At 35.4% G+C, this 14899-nt stretch overlaps 1 protein-coding gene across 11 annotated transcripts in view; it reads left to right on the top strand.

Annotated features, from left to right (window-relative positions):
- HELZ (helicase with zinc finger) overlaps window positions 1-14899 on the top strand; it is a 124792-nt gene that overhangs the window by 28128 nt on the left and 81765 nt on the right. For 10 of the 11 annotated variants that reach the window (XM_036339890.1, XM_036339887.1, XM_036339889.1 and 7 more), the window contains 5 exons: window positions 1643-1694; window positions 3255-3330; window positions 5311-5509; window positions 5963-6070; window positions 7122-7419. In XM_036339890.1, the coding sequence (XP_036195783.1) occupies window positions 1643-1694; window positions 3255-3330; window positions 5311-5509; window positions 5963-6070; window positions 7122-7419 (733 nt within the window). Of the gene's footprint in view, window positions 1-1642; window positions 1695-3254; window positions 3331-5310; window positions 5510-5962; window positions 6071-7121; window positions 7420-14899 lie in introns of those variants that run through there. The other variant, XM_036339892.1, reaches the window with a different exon arrangement.

The following is a 14899-nucleotide window of genomic DNA, read 5'->3' as shown; positions in this document are numbered from 1 at the left end:
TTCTTGCGAGAATAGAATCCTTCTAATGTGAGCAATTACAATTGATTTGTTAGCTTATGCATTCTTATATACAGTCCTCATTTTACAAAAAAAAATGGGTTGTCTTTAAAAACTTATTAGTAAGCAGTTTTGAGAATAAGAAGGCATTTTCCAGTAGAGTTATTATAGTGATTCAGTTCCAGCCCAACCTAGAAAGTCCAATTTAATTAACAACATGTGAATTATAGTGATATTATTGTTTCAGTTATACCCAATTAGCATTTATGACATTCTTTCTATGGTACAAGACATTCCAAATTTCACCTTGGGATATCATTTCCTCCTCCTGATTCAGTTCAGCATTTACTGTGTGCCTATGCTGTTCAAGGTTCTGTGGGTTTTGAAAGCTGAGGTATTAATGAAAAACAATCTGATGGACCAGTCTAAGATGCATAAGCTACTGTACCCAGAGGGCAGCTTGTGGGTAGTAAGTGCTGAATAATGGAAGTACAGGCAGGGAAAGAAGAGGCAAACACTCTGGGGAAACTAGGGAGGCAGGAATGTGGGAACTGAGGTCAAAGGACCGAGGTAGCTAAGTGAAGACCCAGAGGTGACTTGGCGCAGGGTATGATTGGCAATCAGTTGGTTAAAGGATAGATGAGACAGGTAGTAACGAGGGCCTTACCTAGGATGCGGCAGTGGGAGTAGAGAGTATAAGAGACATTCTACACCTGGTTGGCAGGATTTGGAGAATACTAAGAGCAGGACAGAAGAGGAAGAGTTCAAGATGGTTTTCTTAATTTCAGTCCCCTCTTTGGGGAATTTGAGTGGATGAACTTGAAATAAGGAGCAGAGAAAGAGGATGAGATTTGCAGTAAAGTTGATGAATTTTGTTTTGGACATATTGTGTTCGAAGTGCATCCAGCCATTCATCCACCATTTACTGGGTACCCAGTATGTGCCAGATCCCCTGTGAAGGGCGGGAACGTAAAGGGGAAGTTGCAGGATTTTGACAATGATCTGTACATGGCTGGCAGTGATCAGCATGTAAAATGTTGTAGAATAGTTAATAGAAAGTGCTATGGGTGGCACTCAGTTGGAATTGTGGGTGTGGAGCTTAGAGTAAACTTAGAGTCAAAGGGACAGATTGAGGATTTATCTGCACCAAGGAAGTCAAGAAAACCAGCAGGTCAGAGTGAGTGGGTCCCCTCTGTGGTCTCCATTGTGGAGAAGGGCTCATCCCCTAGTGAGGGGGACTTAGTGGGATGTGCTCCCAGGCCCCCAAATGGCGCTCCGCTTGATAGAGGAGAAAAGGCTAGTTGGTCATTCTCTGGGTGTTTGGAAGAGGAGAGCGAAAAGAGTAAGTGGATGGAAGGCGCTACTCTGTGGGTTCCCGATTGGGGACTTAGACCTTTGTTCTTTTGCTACCAGGTAATTTTTATGTAGGAAATCTTATCAGTGTTCTTAATGAGGGCCACACAATTACTGTTTTCTGTGTTTAAATATAGTTTAACATAGAGCAAAACATGTCTGAGATATTAATGTTAAATTTTTCTAAGTATTCAGACTCAGGCTTTAAAAAATACTGAAAATGTCCAAGTTTAATTCGACATCAATTGGATATTTCTTATTATAAAAATATCTTTCATTTCAAAAATTGCAGACAGCAACTAGTAACGTCCTCTCTGGATATCACGTGGAAGATTTAGAAGAGGGTAAGTACCAAACTCTGCATAACTTCTAGTAACTGTGATCTGGACATTGCTTTTTAATTGATTATTGGGAGGAAATTTATTGAGTTACAATACATGGAAGTGGAGTTGTAGGAGAGAATATAAAAATAAAAAAATTTAATTCTAAAAAATGTGTGGATGAAAGCAATTCTTTTCACTGGCCCCTTTCCTTAGAAAATGAAGTAATGGTGGTACAAGGTAGCTCTAAAGGTTATGTATTTCATTTTCTTGCCTCCACATAGTTTAAAACTCATTCTTAGCAGTCCTTAGAGGGGGGAGTCTTTCCTCCTCTCTCTCTCAGGCCAGTACAATTAGTACTTTTTGGAAGTTCTAATCTGTGAACTGAGTTGTTCCTGCCACCACTAAAATCTCCTCTTGCCAGCGGAAGGGGAAGAGAGACCCGCCTTTACTGAGTGCTTGCTGGATACTGTGGGCGGCTGTAGTGGCTTTCGCCAAATGTGTGATGACTTCTTAGAGCCCTTCCACATTTTTTTGAGAGGTGATGAAACTGATATTTACCAAGGTCCAGCAATTTCCTCAGTCACACAGCTAGTAAGGGATGAAACCCAGCTTTAAATTCAACCTGGCTGAATATTTTTTGATGGAGCAGGGAGGCATAGTGACTCATGAGGGAGTAAGGTATAGGTAATGGCTCTGAGGTCCTTGGAAACTTGTCCTGCTCAGCCTCTGTAACTCTAGTCTTTTCTCGCTGAAGCCCTGTTTTCCCTGGTTTAGTATATTCTAAACCAGGGGTCCTCAAACTACAGCCCGCGGGCCACATGCGGCCCGCTGAAAACATGTATCCGGCCCACCGGGTGTTTTTGCCGCCGCTGCCTGTTGCTTAGCAGCCGACTAGTTTTTTTTTAAACTATAGTCCAGCCCTCCAATGGTCTGAGGGACAGTTAACTGGCCCCCTGTTTAAAAAGTTTGAGGACCCCTGTTCTAAACAAATAAAAGCTCATTGTATTTAGAAGTAAACGTTATTTTTTTTAGTTCCTACCTTAGAATTCAACTTTTTGAACTTTATTTCAGTTGTGAAAAAGGATTACTTTATGCAATGACATGTTAGACAGATCCTGAGGAACATGGGTAGTGACATGGAACTTCTCACTCAGTATTCAGTACTGGAATTTGTTTTCTAAAATTTCCTCCCAGGATACATAATTTTCTCATTCCTGAAGTATTCCTAGTAGAGACACATCTCATACTTGAAAAATGATAAACATGCTAACATTCCCCCCGTTAGTTGTTTGAAAGAGACTGCACTGGAAATATGCCCACCAGTTGCTAGGATAGAGTCAGGGGTCATAGATATGACTTAGCTGCTTGGTAACTGCTTCTTCAGTGATTTTTAAGTTCAATATGGTTGATTTAACTCACTTGATTGGTCAATTACTTTTTTGGTAGAGGCAAGTATATCATGTTCTTTTTACATCATCTGGGATGATGTGTGTGGAGGGTTTATAGAATTTTTTACACATTAAAATATCAGAATTATTAGCAAGCCTCAAATGATAAGACTATATCCTGATTACTCTCTAGGATCTTGTAATGGTTGGCATTTCCGCCCACCACCTAGGGGAATCACAAGCAGCGAGGAATATACTTTGTGTAAAAGGTAACGTGAATTTTTTTTTTAAACCCATGACATGTTTTTATTCAAAGGATAGTTAATTTTCCTTCACTTTTTTAAAGAAAATACGTGAAGGAAGAAATATAATGATTGAGTAAAATGGTTTATTTTCAGTTTGAAACAGAAGCCATGATGGTCATTATCATTAAAAAATAAAAATCAAAGCCATATTGATGAGCCTTCTGTTAATTACAAAAACAGTGATATAAATGGAGATTGTTTAGAAGTCTCTTATAATACCAGTTGGATTAATAGGACTGAATTTAATTGCTGGTCTCTTGCTTATGTGAAATTTATCTGTTATGGTCATTGAAATTATATAAACTGAAATAGAAGATAAAATAGATGAAGAATTGTTAAATTATTTTAATAACCTTTTTAAAAATATACTGTCTTCATGTAATCCTTATAAAGAATTTGAGTAATTTATATTTGAAGGGCTAACCTTTCAGAACTTAATAATTATGTATTGAGTGGAAAGAATTATTAGTCACATTTAGAAAGGTGAACCCTTCAGTTCTTTATATAAGCACTAGTAACTAGTGGGATTTTAGATATAAAACCTCATTACTCTAGATTGCTTTTGATAATGATGAAAATTTGATATGTAATGTGGATGATTGAATAGTTAAGACATCAGATTTGATTTTATAGTAGAAATAAACTAAGTAGTGAATTTTGAAAATCCTGGTGGCATCCTGTTGTAGGAGAGTTAGATAACAAGCCAGTTATGCAAAGGAAATGAAAGAAAATTTATAGTCCAAATGAGAGTATCCAATCTTCAGTTTCTAGGGAAATAATTTAAAATACAGCAATAGAAAGTTGAAATATTTGGCTCACTAAGACATACTTAAGAGAAATAAATGCATGGTTTTAAAGATGTTTTATGATGCATAAGAGAACTTCATAAGTAGTACAATTTAAGTTCAAGTGCTTTGTATATCATCAAGAAAAGCTTTATATATACTTGTCTTTTCAAATAAAGTGAGCCATTTGATAATTTAAATTGTGCTGTGTTTCATTTTGTATTTCTTACTATCCATATTTTACCAGTTGAAAAACTATGATATAATATCACTCTTGTCTTCATTTTGCTATTTATAGTTTAATTTTCTTATCATAAGTAAGATGCTTTATTATGCTTCAATCATTTAAAAATTGGTTGGACCCATAATTCTGCAAGATATTTAAAACTTAAAAAAATGATTGATCGACATCTTGTATTTTTATCAGTTTTTGACTGAATTGTCAATTTAATTTTCTGAGTTATAAACACTGAGAGACTATTAGTTCTATAACCTTTAAAATGAACATTTATGAATTTAGCTATTAAAGAATTTAATCTCTTGAATTGTGATTCTAATATAAAACTTTTAATCTTTAAAACTTCAAGCAAATTAATATAGTCCAATATTTTCAGTAAAATATTGGTAATAGTAATAGAGAAAAGAGTAAAAGTAAAAAGTAGAAGCCTTAAAATGATAAGTTACTGATATAGGAAAGTTTTTCCAGAATGAAATTCTTTGTGGAACCTTTTCTTTAGGTCGTATCATTTTGGGGAGTAGGGCATACCTGTGTTTGACGAGCAAATCCACTTGATGTCAGTGTTGCTGTAAAAAATGCTGCTCTAAGAGGAACTGATAGAGTTGTTACATCACGAAGGAAGCTACCTTTTCGGTGGTGGTTTTTGTGGGTGGGGTGGTTATGATTATGCTCTGCTTTAGCACCCCCTTACTCTCAAGGAGAAGGTCAGTTAATATGGGGAGTTGCTGTTTTGACGAACTATTGTAAATGTTCTCTAAACCTCTCCTTCCTCCTCTGTGCAAGACACTGTGATAAATATGGCCTTTCAGGAGACTAAGTTTTGTTTTTGTTATTGAAGAGTTGGAAGGGAAATGCTGAAAGTTTATCTTTTAAATGGTCCAACAAAGTATATGATAAAACAGTCTTTCCTATTCTACTTAGATTTTTAGAGCAAGGAATCTGTAGGTATGGTGCCCAGTGTACTTCAGCACATTCCCAGGAAGAACTAGCAGAATGGCAGAAAAGATATGCTTCACGGTTGATAAAATTGAAACAGCAAAATGAGAATAAACAGTTCTCAGGCAGTTACATGGAAACCTTGATAGAAAAGTGGATGAATTCATTATCTCCTGAGAAAGTGGTGAGGAAAATAAACTGCATTTTTTGTTTGTTTGTTTTAAATAATGATTTTGTTTGAGTCTTAACTTTATTTTGTGCTATATTTTGGTTTATTTCATTATCCTCTATATGGAGAGCTTGATTCTGATAAAGCATTTTTAGTAGCAAAAGTAGAACTGTTTGCTAAAAAATAAAGAGTAAAAACTAAGCCGTTTGGAGATTTTGTAGGTATTATATTAATTTATTTTCATTCAGGGAGTTTTTAGTGCCATTTTTTGTTTGTTTTCTATGTCTCTTATTTTAGCTTTATTATATTTTGTAAGAACAAAAAACGGAAAGTTAATGTATAAGACACTTTGCTTTGTAAACAGTTCCATCACATCTTACTGTTGACATTTAATGTATTTAGTATACCAGAAGTTCGGTATGAGCTTTTAGGAATGGAAATGTAACATTAGTTGCTCTCTGTTTTCAGCTTAGTGAATGTGTTGAAGGAGTAAAGGTAGAGCATAATCCTGATCTGACGGTTACTGTCAACACCAAAAAGTCTCACCAGACATGGACTTTTGCTCTCACCTGTAAGGTATGAATTTTGTGTTACTCAAATAATGTGAATTTTTTCCAATTTTCTTAAAACCTTTAAATCTCTGTGTTAAAAGAGCATTGAAAATGTTTTAATCTAAGTACATTTTAATGTAGGTTCTATGTTATTCTAACGTGTATTTCTGTATTTTGATCGTTAAAGGTACAATTTTTGTTTTAGATTTTGAGATAAAATCTTTCTAGATGTTTGATGCTTGCTCATTTATTTATTGATTTGGTAAAGAGGTCTTCGATTTGTTGTCTTCCAAACTTGGAACATGGGATGGGGTTCATGGCTTATAATTAACTATTTAAAAATCGAGTTGTTTAATCTGGCAGTTTTAAGATCTTAAAATAATGGCAACTTATTTTTACATTTGATTTGATGAAATCACAAATTCTATAATAATGGGGTTTTAAAATGAGACATTTCACAGTACATCCCATCTTGAAGTAAAATATTCAGACTTTAAGAATGAAGCAAAGTAAAAATTTCTGTAAATATATGCAGTGGAAAAGTTTGTGTACTTTTTGGTGGCATTTCTTCCACTGTACCATGTGCATCTTGGGATGAAAAATCTGGGAACATTTAGCTTCAGCCTTGAACCCAATCCAGTACTTTCAGGGGTAACTGCCCGCCTGTGAAGACTTCCTACTTGAGGATAGGTAAAACTTTTTTAGGCCAAGGGCATGGAAAGTTGGAGGTCGATGGTCATACAGAGTGATAGCCTTTGCCACAGTGAAAGGTGAACATATCACAGAAAAGAGCAGGGGAGCTAGTGATGTAGCATAAATATATCATTTTTTAAAAATTTCAGCTTTATTGAAGTATAATTGACATTAAATATATTATTTTTTAACAATATATTTTTTAAAGTCATTATGATTTTTTTTCTTAAATGGCTTATGAGCACAATTTGTATTTTTAAAATATTACCTTAGAAGCATGGGAAAGTAAAATTCCCTTATGGAAATATTTTCGTTGAAGAGCCCAATTACAATTGGATTTTTCACCCCCTTGTACTCAATGAATTATTTTAACTTCCTTGTAGCCTGCAAGAATGCTGTATCGTGTAGCATTGCTTTATGATGCTCATCGTCCTCATTTTAGTATCATTGCAATATCTGCCGGAGATAGTACTACCCAGGTATCACAAGAAGTCCCAGAAAACTGTCAAGAATGGATAGGAGGAAAGATGGCCCAAAATGGATTAGATCATTACGTGTATAAAGTCGGGATAGCATTTAACACAGAAATATTTGGAACTTTTCGCCAAACCATAGTTTTCGACTTTGGATTGGAACCAGTACTCATGCAAAGAGTAATGATTGATGCAGCTTCTACAGAAGGTAATATTTAGACTTTTTTCCCCTGATACGATGTATTAAAAGAGACGCTCATAACAACATTGAAAGATATGTATTGGCCCCTCTATGTTCCATGAATAGGGAGGGAATAATTAGGGGGAAAAAAAAATCTCAAATTAATTGACTCATTTACTATGTAATAGGATTAGAATGGTTCACATTATGCCCTTTCTCTTTATACAGTCATCAGGCAAAGCTTGTATGAGTAGATGATCAGGTCTGTCTTGGTCTCCCAACTTCATTTTTAAAGTAGGATGACTTTAGCACAATAAGAGCTTTTTTTTTTAAAAAATATATATTTCTTTATTGAATTCAGAGAGGAAGGGAGAGGGGAGAGAGAGAAACATCAGTGATGAGAGAGAATCACTGATCAGCTGCTTCCTGCATGCCCCCACTGGGGATCGTGCCCGCAGCCCAGGCATGTGCCCTTGGCTGGAATCGAACCTGGGACCCTTCAGTCCGCAGGCTGATGCTCTATCCACTGAGCCAAGCCGGCCTGGGCTCAATAAAAGCTTTTAATATTGCTTTGGATAGAGTATAATTTTAATGGTAATCGTGAGTACACTTACAGTGTCTATTTCCATGTTTGACTGACTGTCCAATTAACTTTGATGATGTTAGTGCATTATCTCTGAATGAAAAGTCCTAAATATAAGCTTTCATAGGTTGGTTTTGTACATTCACTAGTGTAAAGGAGACCCAGGTGCCTTTGCACCCATGTGCCCTTAGGAAGAAGTCCATGACTTAACATGTAAGCACCTGTAGAAGACAATAAATTTCCTTGTACATTACCATATTGCTGCATACACCTAAATATTATGCCAGAATCCAAAAGAAAAGGTCACATTAGCCTACATTTCTTTGGTGCTTGGTTGGATGTATAGGTGCTTTATTTTATTTACTAAATACTAAGTATTAACAAACACTTCATATAGCAGAACTGTATGAAACTTGCTTTGGTATTGACTAACTCACCATAGTGGGGAGGATGTTTTTTCCTTTGTACCCCCGTCCCTTTTATAAGAACTAAAATTTGTTTTTTTCATGAGCAAATGCTAGGATTTAACTTTTTGGACATAGCAAACAGGTGGAATTGGTTCTGTCTCCTTTATTTGAGCTGCTGGTAAGGTTAAAGCAACATTTGTGTCCAAATTGAACAATTAGGCATTACTCCCTTGTATGTATGCTAATATTATTCCCCAGACTCATTCCACCTTGATTTTCCACTTACTTTGATTTATTTTACTTGTGTTTATTCTGTTGTATTTTGTTTTTGTCATCTTAGTAATCTTTGAAATCAAAATGTTATTTCCCATAGTCAAATAGCTGTGATCATTGACAAAATGAAAATATTTAGTTTATATTTACTAATATAAATTCTTTTTCGTAAAGGGCCAGATAATATGTAAGTGAATGGCGTGCCTATATTACAATAAAACTATTTTCAGTAACAGCAGCAGGATGGATTTGTCTTGCACTCTGTGGTTTGCCTATTCCTGTACTAGTAAGTTGCTTTTAGAGACTAGAACTTGAGATAACTAGGGAGCACCCTTTTTCAATCATAAGGAGATTTAAATCAAGGGAGAGCAACATGCATCCCTTCCTCAAATAGAATTCTGAAAAGATGTCTTGGCTTACATGTTGGTTGTATTTTAAAAGTTTGCTTTTAGATTGGTGGATTGTAATGCATGACTCATTTCTCATAGAAATAGTTTGTGTTGTCAAGAATCTGTACTAGCTAATAAAAGCTTGTTTAATAATATAAAGTGTTAAATGTCTGAAGAGGATTTCAGGCACCCTCATGGACTTGAGAGATTAAGGTTACTTTGGCTACTTGTTCTCAGATATGTTCTACTTTTCTAGTTGGAGAAAAAGAGCAGTGGAATAGACTGCACAGTCAAATAAAATTGGATTTGAATCCTGATTTTCTATTTATTACCTGTGTGACCCTGGGCAGAGTACTTAACAATACTATAGCCTACCTTTTTAAAAATAATACTATAAAGTGACCTCTTTGCAGTTTGATATCTTTGCCTATTGCTTTTAATGAGTACTTAAAAATATGTTTTTATTGATTTCAGAGAGAGGAAGGGAGAGGAAAGAGGGGTAGAAACATCAGTGATGAGAGAGACTCATTGATCAGCTACTTCCTGCACTTCCCCTGCTGGGGATTGAGCCCACAATCTGGGCTTTGAACTGTGACCTCCTGGTTCATGGGTAGACACTCAGTCACTGAGCCACACCAGCCAGGCTGCCTATTTTCTTTTAAACAAGATTTTACTTCTACATAGTTAAGGAAAATAGTTGAGAAAAGTTAAACATTTTTGTGAACTAATTTGGGTACCTTGAAACAGTTTCACATAATGAAATTTGTTTTTCAAGGACCGGAAAAATAAAATTCAGGAGAACAATGCAAAATGTGCAAAATATATTTTATGATACGAGATTTTAACATTATAAAAAGGAAAACAAATCTAGGTTTAGGCAAGCGGGGTGACATTTGGTTGATTATTTTGTCATTGCTTAAATTAGCTGACCTGGTTGTACTAATTAATGTTTCTTTGTCAGCTACTTTTTAAATTATTTTTAAAAAAATCTTCATTGTTTAAAGTATTACATATGTCACCTTTCCCCCTCACTTTTATACTGTTAAAATTGATGTCATTGGCCGAAACCGGTTTGGCTCAGTGGATAGAGCGTCGGCCTGCGGACTGAAAGGTCCCAGGTTGGATTCCGGTCAAGGGCATGTACCTGGGTTTCGGCCACGTCCCCGGTGGGGGGTGTGCAGGAGGCAGCTGATCGATGTTTTTCTCTCATCGATGTTTCTAACTCTCTATCTCTCTCCCTTTCTCTCTGTAAAAAAATCAATAAAATATATTAAAAAAAATTGATGTCATTGAATATCTTGATGTTTTTTGTTAAGTTCTTAAATTTTTTATTGTGTGACTGTATTTGTTTCAGTGTGACTGTGTACAGAGTCCCAACAGAATTTTGGAGAAATGAAAGTAGGACATAAACAACAATATTTGTTTCCTGCGTCTATCTTAGTACTAGTTAGTGTATTTTTATTATTATAGCAGAATGCTTGTCAGCAAAAAAATTGAGGGCAAAAGATTTGTTTATGTGTAATCACAATTTTATAAAACATTCTGAAATAGTTAAAATGTAAAATGGGAGTCTCCCATTTTTATCATTTCCTGGAATATTTGTGTGGATAACATTCAGAGACATTGAGAGCAAGAGAAGTTCTTTGTTAAATTGGTGACAATGTAACTGACAGTCTGGTTGATTTCACCTCTTGCCTCAGCCAGTTCATTGTTTGATTTTCCTTGGCCTAGAATTCTGAGAAAAGTGTTATTCCATGTACAAACTGGCCAAAAGGCAGTTGGGAACTGGGGAATTAAATTAGGTCTGAGCTTTATCATGTTTCATAACATTATAAATTATATCACAATATAATTTGGTTTTTACGCACACAAAAATGCAGTGATGGTGTGAAACTAGAATTTGAATAGGAAATAATCTCTGTCATTTCTTCCACTTGATTGGCTATTCATTGTTTAAGTAAGTTTTTGTCCTTAAATTAATGTTGGGGACATATATTTCTCTTCCATAAAGTTATAAATTTGGGCCATTGTGGGTCATCTATTTATTAGCTTGATGCAGGGGTCCTCAAACTACGGCCTGCAGGCCACATGCAAATACAAATATTGTATTTGTTCCCATTTTTTTTTGTTGTTTGTTTTTTAAGAAGGTTTTTTTTTTTCATATTTTATTGATTTTTTACAGAGAGGAAGGGAGAGAGATAGAGTTAGAAACATCGATGAGAGAGAAACATCGATCAGCCGCCTCCTGCACATCTCCTATTGGGGATGTGCTTGCAACCCAGGTACATGCCCTTGACCGGAATCGAACCTGGGACCTTTCAGTCCGCAGGCCGACGCTCTATCCACTGAGCCAAACCGGTTTCGGCCCCGTTTTGTTTTTTTAGTTCAAAATAAGATATGTGCAGTGTGCATAGGAATTTGTTCATCGTTTTTTTTTTTAAACTATAGTCTGGCCCTCCAATGGTCTGAGGGACAGTGAACTGGCTCCCTGTTTAAAAAGTTGGAGAACCCCTGGTGATGTTTCTAAAACTGTTCCACAGAAATTAATAGGGGTTATACATATTAATAATAGGTAAAGAGTTTCATGTCCAAATACGTTTGAAAATGGTGCATGCTTTATTTCCCAGTGCACCTCAGTAATTAAGGGCTCAGTGTCTGTCAAACTGATTTGATCATGGAACTTAGTTATATTCATTTATTACTCCTTGAAACTTAAAATCAAGTTACATAGCAGACGTTTCTTTTTTTTAAAAAAATATATTTTTATTGACTTCAGAGAGGAAGAGAGAGAGAGAGAGAAAGAGAGAGAGAGGGAGAGAGAGAGAAACATCAAGAATGAGAGAGAATCATTGGTTGGCTGCCTCCTGCACCCCCCACACCAGAGATCGAGCCCACAACCTGGGTATGTGCCCTGACAGGGAATGGAACTGTGATCTCCTGGTTCATAGGTCAACTCTCAACCACTGAGCCATGCTGGCCACCTTTCTAATTTATTGCTCATTATTGAACTAAAAAAAGCCTGCCTACTTTAGGTGATTCAAATTTGAATTGGGAAAATACTCCACAGTTCTTTTTGTTTGTCTTTTACACGAAGCATCCAAACCTTTTTTGTTTGCAGGTCATGAATGAATTTCCCCCCTCTAGTCGTTTGACAATTCTGCAAAGTGGGAAACATATATAACTTTAACTTTGCTTTTTTCAGTGTTTTCCCCTTGTTGGTACAATTTGGGTTCAGAAAAGGATACAATATGTTCTCAAAAAAACTTTTTTGGATTAAAGATGTGCCTCTCAAAAATGTGTGGTAAAAAACATCTACAAAAGAAGGAAGTTAGTGAGTTTCCCCCTTACTTAGAAAACTGCATTTATGCCTTCTACCACAACTTTGAGTAATGGAAAATTTTTGCTGGGCAAAATTGATTTGGAATTCTGCTTTGACTGTCTCTGAAAGCTACATGTTGAAGATTAATTCTTATATTTAAATTTGGAAATTTGGTATCACACATTTTTCTACTTTGTGTCTAGCAGTGTATGGTAACACTAACATTACAATTTAGAATGACCTAAAAATGATCTTCAACTGTCAAATTTAGTTGCTAAATTAAGAACATGTTATGTAATATTTAATATGATGTGATCAGAAAGTAATAGAAAAATATATTTAAAAATTGTATATTTGTCAAAAGATAAATGTAACTGAGTGGAAGCATGTAAAATGTATAAAAATACTCCTATGCTATTACTTTCGTGTTTTAACTTCTTAAAATTATTAGCTTTGCAAAGAGATTGAAAATAGGGACAGACAACATGGAAAAGCTCAGAAGTGTTTATCTTCTATGTAGCAGTTTTGGTGAAAAGAGTGATGTTGAAATGGATACCAGAAATGGTAGTTTGGGATTTTTTGGATTTTAGTTTATTGTTATTTTGGGCAGTCAAGACTTGTAAAGCCAGACAAAAATGTTTTCTAAGGATAAGAGTGTGTTACCTAATTTTGGAATTAGGAAACATTTCATCTCATTCTTTTAAAGTCCTAGATAAATATAGCTGTTTTGAGCAAATTCCATATTTAACATGCATTTATTGCATGCTTATTTTGTGCCGGCTCTTGTGCTGAGTATGTAGAACACTGGGTTTTTTTCCTCCTTACTTTCTTCTTATCCACTCTCCAGGTCCTGTTAAGGATATTTTCAAGTCTGCTCTGTACTACTTACTGCAAAACAAAACAAACCAACCCTTTGGATGCTTTATTAGAATAGTAATTATGTGGCTGAAATGAGAGCTGTTGTCAGTAATCAGAGGGCAAGGGACGTTGGGAAGCATATCTTGTGCCAGACTAGTTATTCCAATTTTGAATTCTATTTTTGTTGTTAATCTCACCCAAGGATATTTTTTTTTCATTGATTTTTAGAGAGAGTGGAAGGGAGGGGGAGAGACAGAGAGAGAGAAACATTGATGTGAGAGAGACACATCAATTGGTTGCCTCTCACACATGCCCTGACTAGGACCAGGGATCGAGCTTGCAAACGAGGTACATGCCCTTGACTGTGAATCAAACCCATGACCCTTCAGTTTGTGGGCCGACACTCTAACCACTGAGCAAAACCTCCTAGGGCTATACTGTATTCTTAAAGTAAGTTAGAGAAAAGAAAATGTTATTAGGAAATGTTATTAAGAAAAAAGAAATATATGGTACTTATTGGAAAAAAATCTATGTATAAGTGCATCTGCACTGTTCAAACCCTTGTTGTTCAGGGTCAGCTGTAATTGTGACGCTATTGCAAAATAGACCATCATCGTTTCATCCAGAGTATTTTAAAATACAAATGTTTAATGAGCAGACCATCTTTAGAGCTTGATGATTATAGTTGTATTTATGTTGCCATTTGAGAAATAATAAAACTGATATATAGTAATAAAATGGTTTTCAGGGAACAAAGATTAGAGATTAGAGCAATTACTGTTTTTCTTTTTATTACATTTTTATTTTTAAATTCGGGCCTTTACATTGTAATCGTTCTTAAGATACTAGGATAAGCTACTTTCTAATATTGAGAAATTTCTCTTGGTGGATGACTACATGTTTATAATTTACATGTAACATTTAATGTAGCAAAATCTCTTATTAAGCAAAACATGGCAATTATGCCTTAGGCTCTCATGTCAAAGATAGCACATGATAACTTTTCTTTGTACTTCGGAGGCTAAATAACTCTAATCTCTGTTTACATTTTTTGTTATTTTTCCCCTAAAACTTTAACTTGAGTTGTGAAATCATCTTTCTAATTACGTTAGATGAAAACTGAATCTCGGCCTGATAAGTCAGTTAAGGAACCTTTTTTCTTTTGGTTAAGTTTCATATTTATAGGTGTATGTATGTTCCACCCAATAAAAAAGTAATGTGTTGCTCTGCAGACAGACGGAGGCTACCCAGGGCTCAGAATCTATGTTAATAACGTATTTCACCCTGTGCTGGTATTCTGCAGAGTTGAACAGTCATTCATTTCGATATTGTGCCCTACTTACAATATAATTTAACTGAGGCTAAACTGGATTTTTTAAAAAAAATGACATTTGAATGGTACATCATATTTCATTTTAATGTGGAATTATTGGTGTTTCTCATGAATATTTCCTAAAAGGGTTTTGTTTGTTGTAAGTTGACTTTCAGAGTTTCACTGTTTTACCACACGAGGAGAGATTTAACCTTTCACAGTTTTCTGATCTTCTCTTTCTATCATGGGACAGGTATTGGTTGGAGGAGGAGAAAAGTGATTGTCACCTGATAGATTTTTGTCTTATGAGGAATTTATCATCTTCCTAGATCAGATTTCTCTTGAGTAGAGAGTTAAGTACTAAAT

The sequence above is a fragment of the Myotis myotis genome, unplaced genomic scaffold, assembly GCF_014108235.1.
Source record: "Myotis myotis isolate mMyoMyo1 unplaced genomic scaffold, mMyoMyo1.p scaffold_m19_p_17, whole genome shotgun sequence".
Taxonomy (NCBI): Eukaryota; Metazoa; Chordata; class Mammalia; order Chiroptera; family Vespertilionidae; genus Myotis; species Myotis myotis.
The sequence above is the reverse complement of the archived record's forward strand: the minus strand, read 5'-3'. Positions and strand labels throughout refer to the sequence as shown.